We start from the raw sequence: 20,144 nt of genomic DNA, 5'->3' as shown, positions 1-20,144 counted from the left end.
TCTGTGAAGATAGAAAGGACTTGCATTGAAAATCATTGATTTTTCATGCGTCACCTAGTTTGTTTTGCAGCTGCTGCCCTCGGCCAGCATCGTCATCTCACTCATTCATGACATCAAAGCTCTGTGGGGTCAGCTACAGTACGTTAACCTTTCCTCCCACCGTGAGTCCATCGACCTGCTTGGATCATCATCTGACAGGCTGTCCTGTTTAGACATCTAAACGAATTAGGCAGCTTCAATATACTGCCACAAACCAAGTTTAACTGTCCAAGTCGGTCTCCACAGGTCAGTGCCTATACTGTAAAACTATTTTGTTGGCTAACATTTTGTTGTAACATCCGATAACATCTCTCTCTCTCTCAGATATATATATATATCTCTATATATATATATATATATATATATATATATATATATATATATATATAGAGAGAGAGAGAGAGCAAGAACTATGAGGACATAGAAAGACATATTATCCCAAATTTGAAATACTTTACCCTGCATTCAAAATGTTACAAAAAACACAATTTATTATGAGAAAAACAACATTGTACCTTATTTGCATCAAGATACATTTATGCCTGTCACAAAAAGGGGAGGAGTCAACAAATTAGCCCACACACACACTACATTTTAAACTGTTAATTAAATTGTAGAATTAATCGAATTGATATGCTCTATTTTGTTTATACACATGCATGTATGTATTTGATTATAAATCATTATTATTATTTATTTCTTTATTAGTAATAGATATCTTTTCTAGTTTCAGTGTAAACACCGCTTTGGCAATACATTGTAACAATTGTCATGGCAATAAAGTACAAACTGATTTGATTTGAGAGAGAGAGAGAAAGAGGTCAATGCAAAAGCCTCTGTGTCGTTTTAAATTAGCATTTTTATCAGCCTTCACTGTAATTTCACTTTAACAGCAATAAATAGGTTGCTTTCATTGCTATTAAAGTGAATTTTAACATAGGAGTCTAAGAAAAATGTTAATTTTAGAAAAAAAACTTTAGATGGCACTTCTAAATGTATTTTATATATATATATATATATATATATATATATATATATATATATATATATATATATATATATATATGTGTGTGTGTGCATAATCTCAGAATAAAACTTCAGTTGGCACTTATATATTATTATACATTAATTATAATTATGAATGTATTATATATTAAATACTAGCACTGCTATTACACACACACATATATATATATATATATATATATATATATATATATATATATATATATATATATATACATCTACTCAAGTCAAACATATTTATTATTACTAAATCAACTAAATTCATAAAGAATCTAAACAACATTTTAAACTATAAATAGGGCATTTATTGTAGTTTTACAGTTCAATAAATGTTTAGAAATATAGTTGGCATCAGTATATCTGTAGATCTTTCTACTGAATATATTTGCATATTTAAAGAATAATCTTTTCAGTAATCTAAATAATGGTACTTGCAATAGGTTTCATGCATCAAAAAACACTGCCTCATTAATACATTTACTCAGTCTGAGTGGTGCATATTGCATTAACATGTTTACCCCTCAAGCAACATTTAAGCCATTTTATTTAATACTGGATCTTGCCACATGAAAATGCCACAGTGCAACGCTAATACTAAAAATCCCACCTGACTGGAAATGAGATCCTCACACACAGACAGCGCCATCTGAATCGCATTAGCTTTGTGAGTGACGGAGATGGCGGTCAACTTGAATTTATCCCTTCCGTACACTTGGTTCGCCTGCGTGACCGCATCCTTGAACACCTGCTCATATCTCTTCTGGCTCAGGACGGCCCCGATGTTCACAATCTTGGGCTCGCAGCCGCCCCGCACGCAGGAGCAGGAGAATAACGCGGCCAGCAGAAGCAGACGCATCGTGTGAACGGCCAGAAGAGCGCACGGAGAGCCCCAGTGTCCTCCCTTCCCGGTGCTGCCGGAGGCTCTCGTTCGAGCTGTTCGCTTGTCAAGAATGAAAGCAATGTCCAGTGTGGCAGTTTTAGGCTAAAAAAAAATCCCAGGTACGAAATTCACACACACTGCGGCGATCTGCTCATGGTGCCCTGATCGTTTAGACGATGGCATCTGAGAGAACCGGCGTCCACTGCAGCCTTTCTCTTAATCCCACTGTTAAGTCAGGCTGCAGACGGGCAGAGCAAGGAAAGTCGCATGCTACATGAAGCCTGGCAGCAGAAATCAGTGATGCGTCTCTGCGCGTCGGCTGTTGTTCTGCGGCGGAGCGCTGTCCTTGGTGCTGACAGCTGTGCGCGCTCTTTTACGCGCGCCCCCGCACCTCCTCCAGTTTTTCGCGTTGGCGTTCCGCTAGAATTAAAACGCTCCGAAGTCACAAACAATCCAAGCGTGAAATTAAAAAAGAGCTGGAATTGTTTTTCCATTTGGGGCGGATTGTTTTGTTTATTTATTTTAAAAAAACGGGTAGAACGAAACATATGGTTTTGAGAGGTCTGTCGGCGACCATTTGTCGACACGTTCCAGTGTTTCAAACGCATTTTTGGACTATTTTCTTGAATTGAATGCGTAGGTTGCTGATGTAGGGATTAGTTGTCAGCTGTTAATGAAATGGAGTTAATGTGAACGTTTTTTTACATTAACAAAGTTGCTGAAAGATAAAATGAAGGGGAATTATGCCATATAACAAATATGGCTATTATATTTAGCAATATTTAAAGTTTAATTGAGTAAAATTGGTCCCAGTGTAGCTAAACATACCATTGATCCAATTTGCGGAAGGCCTATTTTGAATAACTGGTTTATTCACTTCGTAAATCTGTAGATCTCAAATTGTTGCGTTAAATGAGACAAAAATGACAGTTTTATTGCATTATGTACGTTACTATGCAACCTATGGGGTATCATTCATAAGATATCTGTCCCAGATAAAATGCATCATTTCATTACTTTAGATCATTACTTAAATCTTTGTTCTATCCAAGTAAAATTGTGCTTATTCAAAAACTGGGATTAAAACATATAAAGTGTTAAGGCATGGTCAAATAGGGAAATGTCCTTGTATTCTTGCCCAAGACCAAGCCAAATAACCTAAGAATAAATTATATTGCTAGAAGAAAGGTTCTGATGCACTCTTAGGTTCCCTAAGGTTCAGAAAAGAAAACTCTTGTAAAGATTAGTTATTAGTTTTAAAAAGATCACTGTATTGGTTCGTTTAATGCACCAATGCACAGAAGTTCTCCTTGACTCTTTTTTGCTCTATTTCAAACCTTTATTTTCAGCTCACCTGCCTCAAGCATAGTCACCCACCCAAAAAGACTGACTTAAGACAGCTAAATGTTACCACCAACGCTCAAAGTTGTATTTTAAGGACTGATGTTCAATTATGCAAGCAGCACGCCATCTATATTTCAGCATTTTCAATCATGAAATCACTTGCTCTGTCCCTCAAACCTAGACTTCAAAAGTAATTACTTAAAGTGGCAGGCCTGAGAGGTCTTCACGGTTCTCTGAGCATCTCCAGTTTTAAGTGCTGTGTGTTTTCAAATGGCATCTGTGCAAAACCCTTAATTTGTGCTTTATTTCAAAGATGTATGTCAAAGCTCCAGACAAGAGCGGTGCTGAAAAAAAAAAAAAAAAATGTACTGCTCGCTTGAGGGGAAGAAAGGGTAGCGCTTTCTATGCAGGTGCATGTGCTGAGCAGCATTATGCACTGGTAGGCACATAAGGACAAAAGGGGAAAAACGGTTACCAAGGAAACAAGCCTCTCTCCTGAAGTGTGAAGTTTCAAAGTATTCACATGTAGGCATTTTTACGCGCTGGCAACGCGGGGTGTTAATGAGACGAAGTGACAGTACGGATTCAATGTTGGCGTATTAATATGCATGTTTTCTCGTACATATGCGTTTGGCCTGGCTTTGTGTCGTGATTTTGTCTCATTGTGATTTGATTTAATTTTCTCGTGTTAGAGAACCTGCAATCGAAACCCTATTAATATTTCATTATACGTGGGAAATAATCCCTCTGCATGTAAATGTCACACTCTGATATGAAGAGGGGATTTGTAAATTAGGTCACAATTGATCTAGTTATGCCGTCGACTTTAAATAATGTATCACACGCCTCGGGGGGGCATCTTTATATAGCTGCATGGTATTATTTACTCGTATTATAAAGTCCAATTGTAGTCTGTCGCAGAGAAGAATGGTTAGAAATATAAAGCGAGATTATTTAATTACGGATGTTATTGTCTCAATAATGAGTTATACGTATTCCGTTTATGGTTTTTAGGCAGCAGGTTTTGCAGTGAATGTGCTGGCATTGGCGCGTGCTGCTTCTCTGTCTGAGGTGTTGTAATACTCGGATGTCTCTCGCTTGCTGGGAGCCACACAAAAGGCTGACCAAGCGACAAGGTTCTCACTGGCCTCGGTCGTGTTCAGCTCCCTCCCCCCCACTCCCACATCTCTGCACATCAATACAGCTGGGCCAGCCTGCACTGCAGCCGTTATATAATGACGCTCCTGCCAACACACACACACACACACACACACACACACTCTCAAAGAGACAGACCATTTACCAAAGAACAGTCAGGACTAATTAAGAGATGACACACCTCTAATGTGTGTGTGTGTGCGTGTGGCAATAGAAGAAGAAAAAGGAAGAGATAAGGCGATACTTAAGGTCCAGGGGATTTAAATTATGCTAATTAAATTAACTAAATTAACCATTAAACAGAATGCTTAACTAAATTAACCAGAAGCTATATTAACCATTTAAATATATGTTGGGATACATTTATCCTTTAGCAACTGCTGTATTTCATATTAAAAAAATATTAATTGAACATTATTTTTTTATGTGAGTAGGGGAGAATAACGAGGTCGGTGAACAACCTTCAGTCACATTGCAATGCATTATGTCAAATGATATTTAAAATGTAGTACCTACTTTTTAATATTTCAGCAATGAACAGCAAAGATTGTAATATTGTAAAATCCTGTGAGATTTTTTTTTTTTTAAAACATAAAAAACAAGTACATAAAATATATAATTATCAATTTATATATATGGATAGATTCACATGCTTATTGTAAACAAGGTCAGAAAGAAGTCTCCACCAGAAGTCTAAAATTCCATTAAAGAGTTGTAAGAAACTCATTCATAGTTACAGGAAATGATTGATATCAGTAATTTTGTCCAAAGGGGGTGCTACCAAATATTAAGTTATGGGTGGCATTAATTCTGTCCAGTGAATTTTTCTTTGTGGAATTGTATCAAATTTAACTTTTATTCTCAGTATTTTTTAGTTCCAATGTAAAATAAATAAATAAATGAACAAACGTGAGTGCCAAAACATTTGCAACTGCAAACATTTTCTGAGAGAAGGGTTGCATTTTCTGAAAGAATTGCAAGGGTGCTAATAATTAAATAAATAATAATTAAAAATAAATAATATATATATGTATATATTTGTGCATACAGTATTTGCTGTTAAGTATGTTTAGCTTATTAAGTGTGTTTCTTCAAAAACTTCAAAATAATGTTTTATTATATCATCCTTGTATATGTTTTCAGGTTGGTAATGGCTTAAGAAGAAATGTTTCACATCTGTTCTGCCTTGTCCTAGATGCCAACCAAGGACCTCACAGTCCAACATGATGTGTTTCTCATGTATGTGGTGTGTCAATCTATAATTGATGACTGATCTTTCCATCTTTGTTCTTTTTTTATCGCTATAAATAGTGACTTGGTCTAGCACTGCAAATTGCACGTACAGCCTAAATGCAAGAATGTGTCTCTTATATAAATATATTATGCATCAATACTTGACATTGAGCTTGACATTATGGAAAACATAGTAATATTGGTCACCTCTGCCTACAACCTGTAAATCTATGTTTTCTATGTTTTTAGGCCAGATTGCGTAAAATAATAAAATCCAAGACAACAAACATCTTGGGATAAAGTATGCACACTGAAGTACTGTGGCATTGCACCAACCTCTGAGGGTTGCTATGGTTATAAATGATGTCCAATCTCTTCTTCAGAAAACTAGGACGCAGACCAAGAGCAGAACTTTCGACCAGCCAAATGTTACACCAAAAATATGCTATTTAAAACGAAAAAGAGGACTGTCTGTTCTTAGACTGAGGCACAATATAGCTGCTCTATTTTTGACTGTTTTTATCCACATCAAAAGGTTTCTGTCAGAATGTAGACTATGATATATGTGGCTCCCTCATTGAATTTTAGACTTTTTATTATTTTTAAACCATTTTCTTTATGCATGCGTGTCCTAATTATTGATGACAGAGCACGGAAGATTTTATGGTGTTTCAAGGTTGAGCACAATTATGCTTGACAGTTTATTTATATTTTTATTTTACTCTTTAAAGGTACAGACAGACAGACAGACAGATAGATAGATAGATAGATAGATAGATAGATAGATAGATAGATAGATAGATAGATAGATAGATAGATAGATAGATAGATAGATAAAGATACAATAGATAGAAATATAGATAGATATAGACAGATAGAGTAAATAGATAGATAGATAGATAGATAGATAGATAGAAATACAGATAAATAGATATAGACAGATAGAGTAAATACAGATAGATAGATAGATAGATAGATAGATAGATAGATAGAAATGCAGATAAATAGATAGATATAGATAGATAGATAGATAGATAGATAGATAGATAGAAATATAGATAGAAATACAGATAAATAGATATAGACAGATAGAGTAGAAGATAGATAGATAGATAGATAGATAGATAGATAGATAAAATGTAAAACATGTTTAAGTAGTATATGCTTGTATTATAACAACACCCTGGCAACCACCCAGAACACCCTGGTATTTTGGCAGCAGATTTTACATGGGCAAGCAGGCTCATGTTTCTTTCAAAAAAATTTTTATGGCATCTGTTGTCAAGTTTAATAAATTAGTTCACCGTTGGAGTTCTCAGCCTGCGGCTAGTTTGCAAAGCAAACAAAATGGCTAATGGCAGAATGGCCAGGAAAACAAGAATGAAGCAGCTCTGTTAAGCTGCATTACCTAGCGTCACCGAATCTCATTCGTCAATCTACAAAACAACCACACAGTCTCTGATGAGGATTCTGAAAGTTATCTCTATGGGTCTGCCACAGAGGGGTTTTCTGGCGACATAGGAAGCATTTGACACGGCTGGAGTCTCAGCATGTGGATGAAACATAGTTGGCACTCTTTATGGTCACAGTTCAGGAATTCCACGCTCTGCTCACCCGTAGAGCCGTACGATTGCAAATTGGGCAGTCGCTGGAGTAGAGCTCAGTCTGGCCATACTGTCCACACATGGTGGTCTCGAGCTATCAGAATCCTGGCTCATCCTTCTATATGTCATGCTGATCGTTCCATCTGTCGGAATCGGTTCTGGCTCCATGCGCGGAATTCCCTGTGGAATCTGCTCATTAGAATTAGTTCAATAAAAGAAGACGAAATCTGATTAAATCAAACCACCGTTGCACCTGTGTTCGACATCACCGCAAACTGCTTCGTTTATGAGTCCAATATTTACTTATTACAAATTTTGCGTTATTATGAAGGTTATTTAGAGGTAACCGAATCATTTTTTTCATTCTTTCAGAATCCCCGTCAGGACCATCTGCCAGTGTTTGGACATGAGTCGAAGGCGATATTAAAGCAGATGTTAGGTGAGTTTACCTTCAGCTTCTTTGTTGCCAGATCAGCAGTCTCAAGGTCAGAAGCTGCATTCGGAGGTGCTCTAAAAAAACAACAACAAAAAAAAAACCTGTCCCACTTCTAAAGTGTATGTGATTCGAAGCAACATCACAGACACTGCCTGAAGTTAAAAACCTCTTTTAAGTTGTGCAGTGCACCTGAGATATCCTCATGTACTCTATAAAGAAACAAAAAGTGACATTGTGTTACTGCTGGTTTGTTGTATGCGAAAGCTGTGCAGCTCCAAAAAAAGCGAATTAATACGTATGAAACAGATCTGAGACCCAAACAAAGTAGTATTGTATAGTTTATTGTAAAATCTATGAATATTACATCTCTAGCTAATGCAGATATAAAAAAATAATGCGCATAATCAGTTCTCCGGAAACACAGACTTTCAGTATGACTACCAAATTGTCACTTTGATTTTGGACATGATACTATTTTATGATACACTATGTATTTTATTCATTTACATTCAGGAACTTTATATGCATTATTTCACATGCTCGGGCTAATACGGTGTATTATATATTTCCATCATGGCAAAGTTTCCAGCAGCTATTATTGCAGTCTTCAGTGTCGCGTGATCCTTCGGAAATCATTCTAATAAACTATATTTAATGCAAACGAATAGAAGTATATTAGCGAATGTATGTCATACAAGTCGAATTCTACATTTTCTCCGAGTAAAAGCTATTCTAACATATTCTGACATTATATTAATTTGCCCTAGAACCAAACAACGGTTATTTGATTCGATAAAAGAATTCTTCTACAATCTACGATCATCTCATTCAGAGCGCCTAGGGCTGTCACAGGGTCTGTCATAATTTTCCTCCCCTTGTTTTGCACCAGCCAGCACAGAAAGACTCAGCAGAGGAACAGTCTGTACACCCATTGCACGCTCTTTGAACACAGACACACAAAACACACAAGACACTGCAGGCGCGACAGGAGATGAGCTGTTCAGAAGGCTTAATTAACGAGGGCGAAACATCTGCATACCAGCATATGTTTAGGGCAATCACCCAGCATGATGATCGCTCCATCTCACTAGATGACAATCAGGATGTATTAACGGGGCAAGACCCAACATATGGTGTATGTCATAGACACATCCTGCCAGCGTGGTCAAACATATTCATTAATGCCACTTAGCGTTATGGGACAACTAGTGGATGGAAACAGATGAACTGCACTGCCGCAGTGGCCCTTTTTGAGCGGATAACTATCATTGATGGTAATTGATAGCAACATGTCCGGTAATTGCACTACCTACTTGGCAGCTATTTGGCGGACTCTAATTTCCACAGTGTGTTTTGGTCTATTGGGTAATGGCAGGCGCTTTTATTAACAAGCTTGGAGAATAAACAATCAATTAGGGTGAAACCTGAAACCTGAATGAGGGCTTTCAGCCAAGCCCTGTCACAGCAAACGAATTAAAGATCAATACTAATTGGATCAACAAATCAAAAATGTTAATGATTTAATTACATTTCATTTATTATTTAATGCATGTATTATTTAATGCATTTTTGCTTCGTAAGGAATATGGATTGTATTTTGTGTTTATGTGTAACATTTGTAATCATTTTTGAAAAAGATACAAAAAATGGATAAATAGAAACAGATTAAAAAAACACCCTATGCTATGCAAATGAGATAAAAACAATGTAAAATTATATTAAATACAAAGGACATTTTAATTATATATTATATTTTTATTAGAAATGTGTACTTTTTCTAATTCATTCTAATGAAAAATCCATTTAATTTTAAATTACATTTGAATCAATTTAATAAAAATGATTAAATGATTGATGATTAAATTAATTCATTAAATGTGTGTGTGTGTGTGTGTGTGTGTATATATATATATATATATATATATATATATATATATATATATATATATATATACACACACACACACACACACACAACCTATCCATAGGGTAGGTATCCATTATACCTTTAATTTTAGAAATAGATAAAACAGAAATAGAAATAGAAATAGGAAAAAACTATGCTACGTGAATAAGATAAAATAAATATTGAATCAAATGTTTATATAAAGAACATTTTCATTGCAAATTATATTTTATTTTTATTAGAAACTTTCACTCGAATGAATAAATCTATCTATCTATATATATATATATATATATATATATATATATATATATATATATATATATATATATATATAATTTCTGTATTGACCATAGAAAATGAACATTTAAAATAGATCTGTGCTGCCTCAAGTTAAAAGAGCCCTCATTTTAAATCTGTAGCCATTTATCCTAATTCCATATGAAAGTAAAAGCACACCTCTTTTTAAGTATCCCGTCTGTAGCACATAATGTGTGGGGTGAGTTATGTGCCACAGTGTAATATGTAAAAGTTATATCCGTCTGAGGGTAGAACACGCTTGCATTATTCAAGCTACATCTACGAGATGGAAACTTTTGGTGTCCTTTTGCATCGAAGTTCACAGTGCAGTTGTACATTTCTGTTTACTTTGTCACCGAACAGGTCTGTGTACAAGACCTGGAGCTTCTGCAACAACAAAGACAGTTCTGGGCTTTGGCTTATTGCTTGCTGAAGCTTAGAGGACTCTCAAGACAGTCCAATCCCAATTACAGCAGTCTAGCCAGACCACAGTAGCTGCAGTGTGTAATTCTGCAATCAGTTATTTACTGACAGATGATTGTCTGAAGCACTTCGACAAGGACAGAACGTTCTTAGAATGGAATAGAAAACCTAATTTTGCAAACAACATAATATCCAGGTTTTGACATTTAATATGCAAATGCAAGCTCACTTTTACTTAGCATTTGCTTTATTATTGTCTATGCACATGTTGTTTGTTGAAACAATGAAATGCTCAAGAAATGCATTGTTTATTTTTTGCATAATTAGCATTTTTGCATAATTATTTTTTTTAAAAATGGCAACAAAATATCAGCTTCGGTTAAAAAAATATTGATATCGGCCTTTAAGCAACCCCATACGGGCTGAAGCATAGTCGGTGTTCAGAAGTCCAGAGTGTCGTGCTGGTAGCGCAGTCGTGGGCTGTTCTCGCTGTAGAACTGACTGAACCAGCGCCGGTGTTTCTGAATGGCTGAGTCTTCTTTCACAAGCATGGGTTTGGAGATGTACGTCTTGTTGTTCCAGATCATCACATCTCGTTCGAACTGTAACAGCAAGCCACCCGTTAAGATCCCATAAGCGTCCTAAGTTAGGGTTGTTGTATGTAAACAAAACCGCTTCTTTTTTAAAAAAACACTGATAGTAACTGCGAACTATGTAGTTTCTGTTCATCAAAGATATATCGTATCATGATTTTCAACACTGATAATAAGATGGTAAATAATGTTTCAGCAAAATAGCACATTAGAATGATTTTTGAAGGATCATGTGACCCCGAAGACTGCGGTGATGATTCTGTAAATCAGCTTTATCGTCACAGGTGTAAATTACATTTTAAAATAAGAATATTATTTAAATTGTAATAATATAACACAATTACATTTTATTTACCGTATTTGTGATGAAATAAATGCAACCTTAAAGGTTTAGTTCGCCCCAAAAATGAAAATTAGCATTATTTAATCTCCCTCAAGACATTCTAGGTGTATGAATTTCTTCTAAAATTTATATTAAAAATTGTCCTTGCTCTTCTAAGCTTGGCGGTGGGTGTTTTTTTTTAAATTTAACAATAAAATGCATAGGGTGAATAAAGGCTTCCTAAAGCTAAGTGATGCATTTTGTAAGAAGAATATCCATATTTCAAACAACAGTTTTCTTTGACACTGGATTTCAGTGCTTCCACCAAAAACACCAGTTTACACCATACACCAGTTTACATAAGTTACAGATAACTGTATCTAATGTTTATTATAGATAGATGTGCTTTATTGCACTTCATTTGGACTGTTGAATGAAAACACCCACCCACTGCCATTATAAAGCTTAGAAGAGCCAGAACAATTGTTAATATACAAAAGGTTTGGGATTATAATATTTTTTGAGTTTCTTATGCTCGTGAATGCTGCGTTTATTTAAAATAAAATAAAATTTTAATATGCAAATATACAAAATTTCAATTTTAATATACTTTAAAACACATAATTTATTCCTGTGATGCAAAGCAGAATTTTTTAGCATCACTACTCCAGTCTAAAGTTTCACATCATCCTTCAGAAAGCATTCTAATATGTTGATTTATTATTAGTATAATCTTACGTTGGCAACAGTTGTGCTGCCAAATATGTTTTTGGAAACGGCTGTATTTCTTTCAGGATTTTTAATAAATTAAAAGCAACATTAAAGATTAAAGTAATGACACTGAAAATTCAGTTTTTGGTAACAGTAAATATATTTTAATGTATATTAAAATAGAAAAACCTTTGGTTTCTCAGAATTTTTGATGAAATAAAGACAGCCTTTAATAAGCATAAGAAACTTCTTAAAAAACATAAAAAATCTTTCTTATTGGTCAAACTTTTGAATGGTAGTGTCATATATAGTGTGAGTAATCGTGGATTAATTTTAATTTTTGGGTGAACTAACCCTTTGAGGAGCAGCAGTGGTGTATGGATGCAACGTGTAACAAAATTGGCAATTAATATAGAATTCCAAATATCAAATCTGCATTACCTGAATGCATTCTGCTCGAAGGATGAATTTTGGTACCAAGGGAGGGATGCTGCTCTGGTAGAAGATGGTGTGTGATACACACTGCAATAATGGCTCGACTGGGGTAACGCAGTGCATAATCACACCCCGACCCAAAAAACTGTGTTCAAAAAGCAGGAAAACCACACCTGGACCCACCTACAAACATAAAAAATATAATTCGCATCACCGGGGAGTAAAACCAAAGTAGTTTTTGCTGCATTCTACTGTGTGAGACTAAATAACATAGAATTAATTCACAGAAATCCTAACCCAAGTCAGATTCTGCCTCTCGTGCCTACAGCACTTTCTACTCTCAAACACACAGAAGCGTTTTAACTTTAACTTCAAGTTAAGATCCAAGTGCAGCCTTGAGTTACAACTGTTTTCACACATACCTTCAGGATTATTTGCCATCACTATGGCGACAAGGCAGTTCCTTTTCAGACAACACAAAAGGAAAAATGTAGCACAACTGACCATGAGGGAAAATGATGGCATTGGGACTGCTACATATACACAAGGGGGGGAAAAAAAGACAGAAATTGTCTACACTATTAACACCGACTAATGTTAACACTGTTAACATTAGTCAAAGCACCATATTAACAGTAATTATAAAAATGGTATGTAACATACTGAAATGCATTGATTTATTAATGCATTTCAAATATAAAAAAGTAAATTTTCAATATTTCAGGTCAATGAACATTAAAAAATATCGTATTTATATACGATAAAATAATAAATATAATTAAACAAATACTATATATTAATACATTTTAATTATAAATTAAAAATAAGACAAAAACTGAAAATTATTTTCAAGCTGCTAATTTAAAAGTGAAAAGCTAAAAACTATTTGCAGCACAGAAAATAAATAATTTACCCACAAAATGGGATTTCTGAAGCAAAGAATCTGTATTTAGTGCAGCCATACTTCACTGTACAAGAAAAGCATCTCATTTGTAAATCTGACACGGCAACCAACACACTCTCTCTCTCTCTCACACACACACACACACTTTTAATTTACATAAAAGCATGATCTGTATGCACTCGACTAACTGTTTAAAATACAGTGAACAACCCTTAGAACACAGAGATCAAGACACGCTGTTCTGTGCAATATCATTCATGACTTGTTTTCCATTCTGCTAATCACAGTCGGTCTCCAGGCGGTTCTCCCAGTCTGCACGGCTCACTCCCGCCCTCTAGCTGATGGTCCAGTTATTACCTGTCTGGCCAGGACGTCCAAATCAAGAAGAGGCCAGTGGCGTCCGAACACAGTGAGAGCGTGTTTCACCAACATCTGTGAACAGTGCTTGTTTGGCTCAGGCTCAGGCTTCCACTCTACCTGAAATCACATCAGGTCAAACAGGTTTGGAGCAACATTAGTTTGAGTAAATAGTGACAGAATTTTCATTTTTGGGGATACTATCCTGTTTGATCATTAAGAGAATATTTAAAAAAACACTTAAGACCACTTTGACATTTGCAATACTGATTTCACATGCAAAATGTTGCCAATCGTAACAAGTAATTTACATTTTTTTCCTGTACAAGGACAAAAGTATTATATTTTTGGAAGGACATTAGGCCAGGCAATAAAACAAATATTGAAATAGGCTTTAACTATGTACGCCAATTCAACACACATAGACAGCCTCATATGGAAGTGGTATGTTTTTACAGTAGATATTGCTAGACTTTTATGGTTTAATGATGGTGTTGTCCATTTTAATTCTACCCTGTATCCTAGGTTTCTGTGACGTAAAGATCTGTTGACCAGGATTATTAGTGTTAACTGAAACTAAAATTAAAACCGTGTTCGTTACTTGAAACAAAATGAATATGAAAATAAAAAAAAAACCTTTTTTTCCAGCTAGTTACCAAGGCAACATTTCTAATTTTCGTGAGGGAATATCTGGTTTTCTTCATTATGAGCGTTTCCATAGAAATAATTTTCCGAGTCCATGGTTGTAAACAGTTCAGACAGAGTATAATAAAGTTGTCGGTTACAGTCGTGCTGTCAAACGTAATATTTTTGTTAGCATAATATGTGTGTGTTCTGTGTATATTTATTATGTATATGTAAATACATACACATGCAGCATATATTTTGAAAATCATTTACAAATCTATATTTATATTCACACACATGCAAACAAAACCAAAATCTGACAGCACTAAATTAAATATATTTAATTTGTTGTAAACACAGCATAGGAAGTACTTAAATAACTAAAACTATGTAAACTAAAACTACTAAATATTATATGAAATTAGAAAATTGAAAATAAAAATAAAAAATAAATAAATAAAAATGTAAAACTATAACTGAATTTAAAATATTACTTATATTAATATTATAGTTATTGTATGCAACAATATTTAGATTTTTATTATTATGTCTATCATATAATAATAAATATTTGATAATATTATAATAAATATAATAATGCCAGACTAAAATAACTAAAATAAAATCTTAGAATGAATGTCTGCAAGGAAATGAACCTTCCAGTCGTGCCGTATAAACTCCCAGGTCTTGCTGTTAGTATAGCGCAGATCAACTCCACTGACGATACCTGGAGTGTGCAAATGAGCCAAGTGTGCGATATCTGCTGCGTTCTCTGGAATCTCCTGAGAAAAGACAGAGAAGAAAGTGTGAATTAAAAAGACTGCTAGATGCCTACATCATATTCAATGAAAAATATATAATACACCGCTCACATACGAGTTACAGATGTGCCGTCTAACCTCAATGTGTGCATTAATGAAATGTTCGGTCCGGCCGCGGTACACCCATTCCCCGCGGGTGATCTCGCTCTGTTCTGGCACTCTCCAGCTGGGCTCCAGCCCGTCACAGTGAAACCACACCAGAACCTGCCCGTTGATCTCACAGCTGGGCCAGCACCGCACCTTCGCAAACTCAGGCACTAAAAACGTACAAAAATGTCATATACTGCACACTACCGATTGAAAGTTTGAGGTCTTAGTGCTTCTCTGATCTCTCACCTTTATCTGCATATGGAATCTTGACACATTTCCCATCAGCCCCGCGGAACTGCCACCCGTGGAAGGGGCATTCGATGCATCCCCCTACGACTCGCCCACCCACAGCCAGGTTGGCGCCTAAGTGCGGGCAGTAAGCATCCACCACATAGGCCTTGCCATCTTGCCCACGAAACACTGCCACCTGCTGTCCTGAAAATACAAATAAATTGCTTTAAAGGGGACCTATAATGCAAAATCATTTTTTGCATGGTGTTTGGACACAAATGTGTGTACACAACCACCCTATAATGATAAAAACCCACTCACTCATTTTTAAATCCCCCTAAATCATGAGCAGTGTCTCCCAATTACCTGTTTTAGTCACATTAGTCACAGGTCGCCCACAAATGTTGACAGACACTGTCATTTTAACATAGGACCACCCTGAACGAGTTGTACACAGTCCATCATTGCTGCACTGATGAGAATGCCTCCCAAGCATTTAACTTTCACTTTTACATGGCGTTTGAACAAAAAAAACGTGTGTTGGCAACGTATGTCCACAACAGCCCTATACTGATAAATATCCACCCGGTGCTTATTTTAATTCCCCCAAAATAATAACCCTTTTCTGGGACCAAACATTCACAGATTCTGGCCTAAATGTGTGCTGTCTCACAGGTCTAGACCACTTCCACGAACGTTGACTGACACCGGTGTTTTAGCACAGTGCCGTAAGTTAGCTGTCGGCAGCATTGACCCCCAACGACTTAAATGCATTTATCTTCGCGCATATAATCCAATTTAAGCATATTTAATCCAATATAACTTTTTTTAATGAATCTCTGCAAATTGCCTTTCCTAAAAATGTGCTAGTTTTCAAATTCCTCGGCTAAAGTTTACAGCCCAATGGGAAAAGCTCATCTCCCCTGCAGAAGAGAGGGGCGGGGTAATCAGAGCTCATTAGTATTTAAAGGGACATGCGCCAAAATGGCTCGCTGTAAGGTAAAAAAGGGTGTTGTTCTACACAACCGTTGAGAAATTATGTAGTGGACTTTTCATGAAGACCCTATAGAATCATATCATCTTGTGGAAAATAGCATTCTGATCATCCCCTTTAACAATAAAATAACTCTAAAATAGTATGTCGCAATGGGTTACAGTAAACTGAAGGGGGCAGTGCTGTTCTTTCACAAAAAGAACCAAGGGACCCCTCACTCAGGTTAATTGGGTAACTGCCACCGACTGTCCTTTTGGGTGAATTTCCTTTCAGAAAAAGGCTTGCTTGCTTATGCCCCAAATACCCCACATCTATTGTTATATCACATACTCTCAATAGTACTGCAGTTATATGTAGTGTATTGAACACAATAGATTTTTAATTCATATGCAGAAATCTGAAGAATTACATTTTATGTCACACCAATGAACATGTGCGACACTGTTTGCTATCACGTCTCAACCTATATAATTAGCCAAATTGAAAAGTTAATAATTACTTAAAAACAAACAAACGGTAAAGTGTGTCGGTTAATAATTAGGCTTATTGTGTTATATAAGCAGGTACAGGCGTAGCGACGTTCGAGACGGTAAAATCCCGCTTTGCACACTCATTCTCTCTATCTCTCCTCGGGTCTACAGCTACAGGACCAAAAAACTCCCTTTTTCAGTTATGCTGACCTGAGGGGTTTTATTTGCCTGCAATGCAGAGCCCCTGAAAAACGCTACTAGACTCAAATGACAGAGAAAAAGGCAATGGAATCCAACAAACATTATGGCAATAGGAAACTGTCTATGAAGATACTCTGTCACTCATTCTACGTAGCAAGTAACAAACAACAATTGACAAGAAATAGCCATGAAGTGGTGTTATACAGTGCACTTCAAATGATGTATTAGTAGAGAAAGAGAGGAGTGTGTTTCAGCCGCATAAGAATATCAGGTATCATGTCTGTTATCTGATATGATTCCTATGAGGCATAGCCCAGTCGATAGCCCATTTAACTAAGGTTTTATAAAGCGCACATCAATATGCTTTAGCGCAAACTGCATGCAATTAAATTCTGTGCCCTTTGAGATCACTGAACTCCATTTAGCTGTCTCACTGTTTAAAGATGCTGCATTTTGCTCTCTTGGTTTGTGATCGAGGGAGAAGCATCTAGATAGCATCAAACCAAGTAGATGTCTTTAACATTTAGCAAACACGGGTCATCTTGTTACAGTAACGTACTCAACCTCAGGTTGTTCCAAACCTGTATGAGTTTCTTTCTTTTTTTGAACACAAAAAAGACATTTTAAAGATTTGAACCAGACATCTGATCACCATTAACTTTTTAACATCAAAATTTTTAGTTTCACATCATATATATTAAGCTGCAGTTGACAGCTTCATTCAGTGTGATGCAGAGTATAACAACATTAAGTTTATCATTAGTAAATTAATACTATTAAAATCTTGTGTTCCATATTTGAGGTTGATATCACAAAAAAAGGTTTTGAGTAGGCTATTAGCCTGAAACAAATCTCTACTGTAATTTAATTTACAGCATGTGTTATCTGTAATGTCTTTGGTAGTGACCGTCATGCAGCATTTGTAAAAGAAGTCAAAAGGGGTAGAAAAGGGCATCAGTAGTCCAGGTTGCAAAGCACAACAGTGTTTCTTTGTATCCCAAAAACAAAACTACAAAGGTGTCTTGTTTAGATTTCAGTGAAAACTCAAAGGCCTTTGCAACATGATAGGGCATCCCACAGCAACTCAGCTAAGCAACCGGCCCTTAAACATAACAAAAACCAGTAACAATAGACAAAGACTTTGTAATCACAGAACTGCATTTTGCATAACTGATTAAAACTATTTATATAACTGCATATCTTGCAACAACATAGTGTCTGTGTGAAACCCCTCAAATCAGTTCAAGCTGGTCTCATATGGATCATATTCTGTTATTATAGGTACTTGTGGCATAAATGTATGGCAAAAAAAGGCTTACAATTACAATCAACTAATATTCAGTTAATATTATAGCCAAGGCAAGGCAAGGCAAGTTTATGTAGCACATTTCATACACAATGGTAATTCAAAGTGCTTTACATCAAAGGAAATAAATTAAAAATAAATAAAAAAATTAAAATTATTTAACAATTGATTTAAAATGAAAATAAAACAGTTAAAAATAGAAAATATATTTACATTTACATTTAGTCATTTTGCAGACGCTTTTATCCAAAGCGACTTACAATTGATACATAAAATACAGTGCAGTCAGGTCGAATGTATAGTAAAGTGCTCATTCATGTACATGTATAAGGCATATTTTAGGTCCTAAGCTTTTATCTTTTAAATGACTTTCTTTTTAACAACTCTTATATATATATATATTAGAATGTTGTTTTAGATTAAGCATTGGCAAGTATTGCATTTATACTTGCAGTGCGTGCAAAATACACAGTTTAGCATTATGTGTGAAATCGAATTTATACTTAATTTACCCCTTTAGTAAAAATATTGGGTCATAAGTTCTCTCTCTGTAACAGACGTGTAGATGATACACATGCGACAAAACACCGAGGCTGCATTATTGATCTCAGTATTGGAATGTCATTGGATGTAAATGACCGAATCTGTTCTTGAAATGACCTGAAAACCCATCTGGCATCAAAACAGTCAATGGAAATCTATTTCAGTCTCAGATTTGCGTCTGCGCAGCACAAAGACACATGACTGAAAATGTGCGCTGCCTCATAGGGAAATGTAACTCATTAATAATTTTAACTGTTAAGTGTCTGAGGTGTGGCGTTCAAATCGTTCAGATGGGGCGCAACGTAAGGAACTCAGTGGACACACTTTTCCTCTGATTCCAGGTTCTAAAAACGCGTCTCCGTTCGACTGCGCTCTTTGACGCATGCGTTCGTAAACCAATTCAGGCGTTCCGTTTTGCTTTATGATGTTCTCCCTCCCAAGTTCTTCTTTAATTTGCTTTATACACAGCTTCTGTGTTATGATTTCATCAATGAGGAATCCCATGACACTACACCGCTGTGCAAATGAGAATTAAAACTGTAGGGCATTTCCAGTGACGTGATTTTACCTCACCTGAGCAGTTTAATTGAACATTTTTGCGGCCGTCACTTACCCAGAACCGTCACACTCTTCACGTCTCCTCTCTCCAGCATGTGAGAGTCTAAAACCCGGTACCAGCCGTTTGGATAAACCGGCGGTAATTCTCCGGTCTTCCGTCGCCGCCGCACTTCGTTGGCCGCCTGGGCACGAGAGCGCCCGTCCTCCGCGATGTACCCCACCTCATCCACGCCGCGGAGCAGCTCCAGAGGAGCGAATAACAGTCTGTACAACCAGCCCATCGCTAGGAGCAGTACGCCCGTAAATATGCAAGCTGCCGCCCGCGTAGGGGCTCCCGCTAGTCCGGTTTTCCGCCACAGTTCGGGGTATCCCCCTCCGAGCAGCGTGTCTGATGGATCTTGAACGAGCATGACTAACGTGGCGGTGAGACCGATCGCTGCCACCGCGACCGCCTTGAACATCAGTGATACCCGCGAATTCTCCATGACACCTGCGATGTCACGTACACTATGACAGTCAGTCAGTGCTCTCGGTAAGCCCTCCTTCTCATTTTGGTTTCTATGCAGAGAGTAAAGCGGCAGTGTTTGTTTACGCGCGCTATGCTTTATTCTAGGGGTCACAGCATATGTCCG

The 20,144-nt window shown here is 36.4% G+C and overlaps 2 protein-coding genes and 1 long non-coding RNA gene across 12 annotated transcripts in view; 1 reads left to right on the top strand and 2 right to left on the bottom strand.

Annotated features, from left to right (window-relative positions):
• Positions 1-2,315, bottom strand: part of grin1a (glutamate receptor, ionotropic, N-methyl D-aspartate 1a) — a 24,388-nt gene extending 22,073 nt beyond the window's left edge. For 3 of the 9 annotated variants that reach the window (XM_043221216.1, XM_043221213.1, XM_043221214.1), the window contains exon 1: positions 1,673-2,314. In XM_043221216.1, coding sequence (XP_043077151.1) covers positions 1,673-1,921 — 249 coding nt within the window. In that variant the 5' untranslated portion in view covers positions 1,922-2,314. Of the gene's footprint in view, positions 1-1,672 lie in introns of all 9 variants that reach the window. The other 6 variants (XM_043221212.1, XM_043221221.1, XM_043221218.1 and 3 more) reach the window with 4 other exon arrangements.
• Positions 1-19,743, top strand: part of LOC122326369 — a 20,898-nt gene extending 1,155 nt beyond the window's left edge. Inside the window, exons 2-4 of one of the 2 annotated variants that reach the window (XR_006247475.1) lie at positions 7,657-7,723; positions 13,602-13,723; positions 19,605-19,743. This is a non-coding gene — a long non-coding RNA (uncharacterized LOC122326369). Of the gene's footprint in view, positions 1-7,656; positions 7,724-13,601; positions 13,816-19,604 lie in introns of both variants that reach the window. The other variant, XR_006247474.1, reaches the window with a different exon arrangement.
• zgc:92275 (cholesterol 7-desaturase nvd) lies at positions 10,639-20,144 on the bottom strand. Its single transcript, XM_043221222.1, has 7 exons — positions 19,568-20,144; positions 15,456-15,644; positions 15,198-15,376; positions 14,955-15,080; positions 13,672-13,791; positions 12,417-12,593; positions 10,639-10,951 (listed from the first exon to the last, which is right to left on the bottom strand). The coding sequence occupies exons 1-7, from the start codon at positions 19,995-19,997 to the stop codon at positions 10,790-10,792; spliced, it is 1,383 nt and encodes a 460-aa protein (XP_043077157.1). The 5' UTR covers positions 19,998-20,144; the 3' UTR covers positions 10,639-10,789.

The sequence above is a fragment of the Puntigrus tetrazona genome, chromosome 21 (assembly GCF_018831695.1).
Source record: "Puntigrus tetrazona isolate hp1 chromosome 21, ASM1883169v1, whole genome shotgun sequence".
In the NCBI taxonomy this organism is placed as follows: domain Eukaryota; kingdom Metazoa; phylum Chordata; class Actinopteri; order Cypriniformes; family Cyprinidae; genus Puntigrus; species Puntigrus tetrazona.
This window is presented reverse-complemented; position numbering and strand designations above follow the sequence as displayed.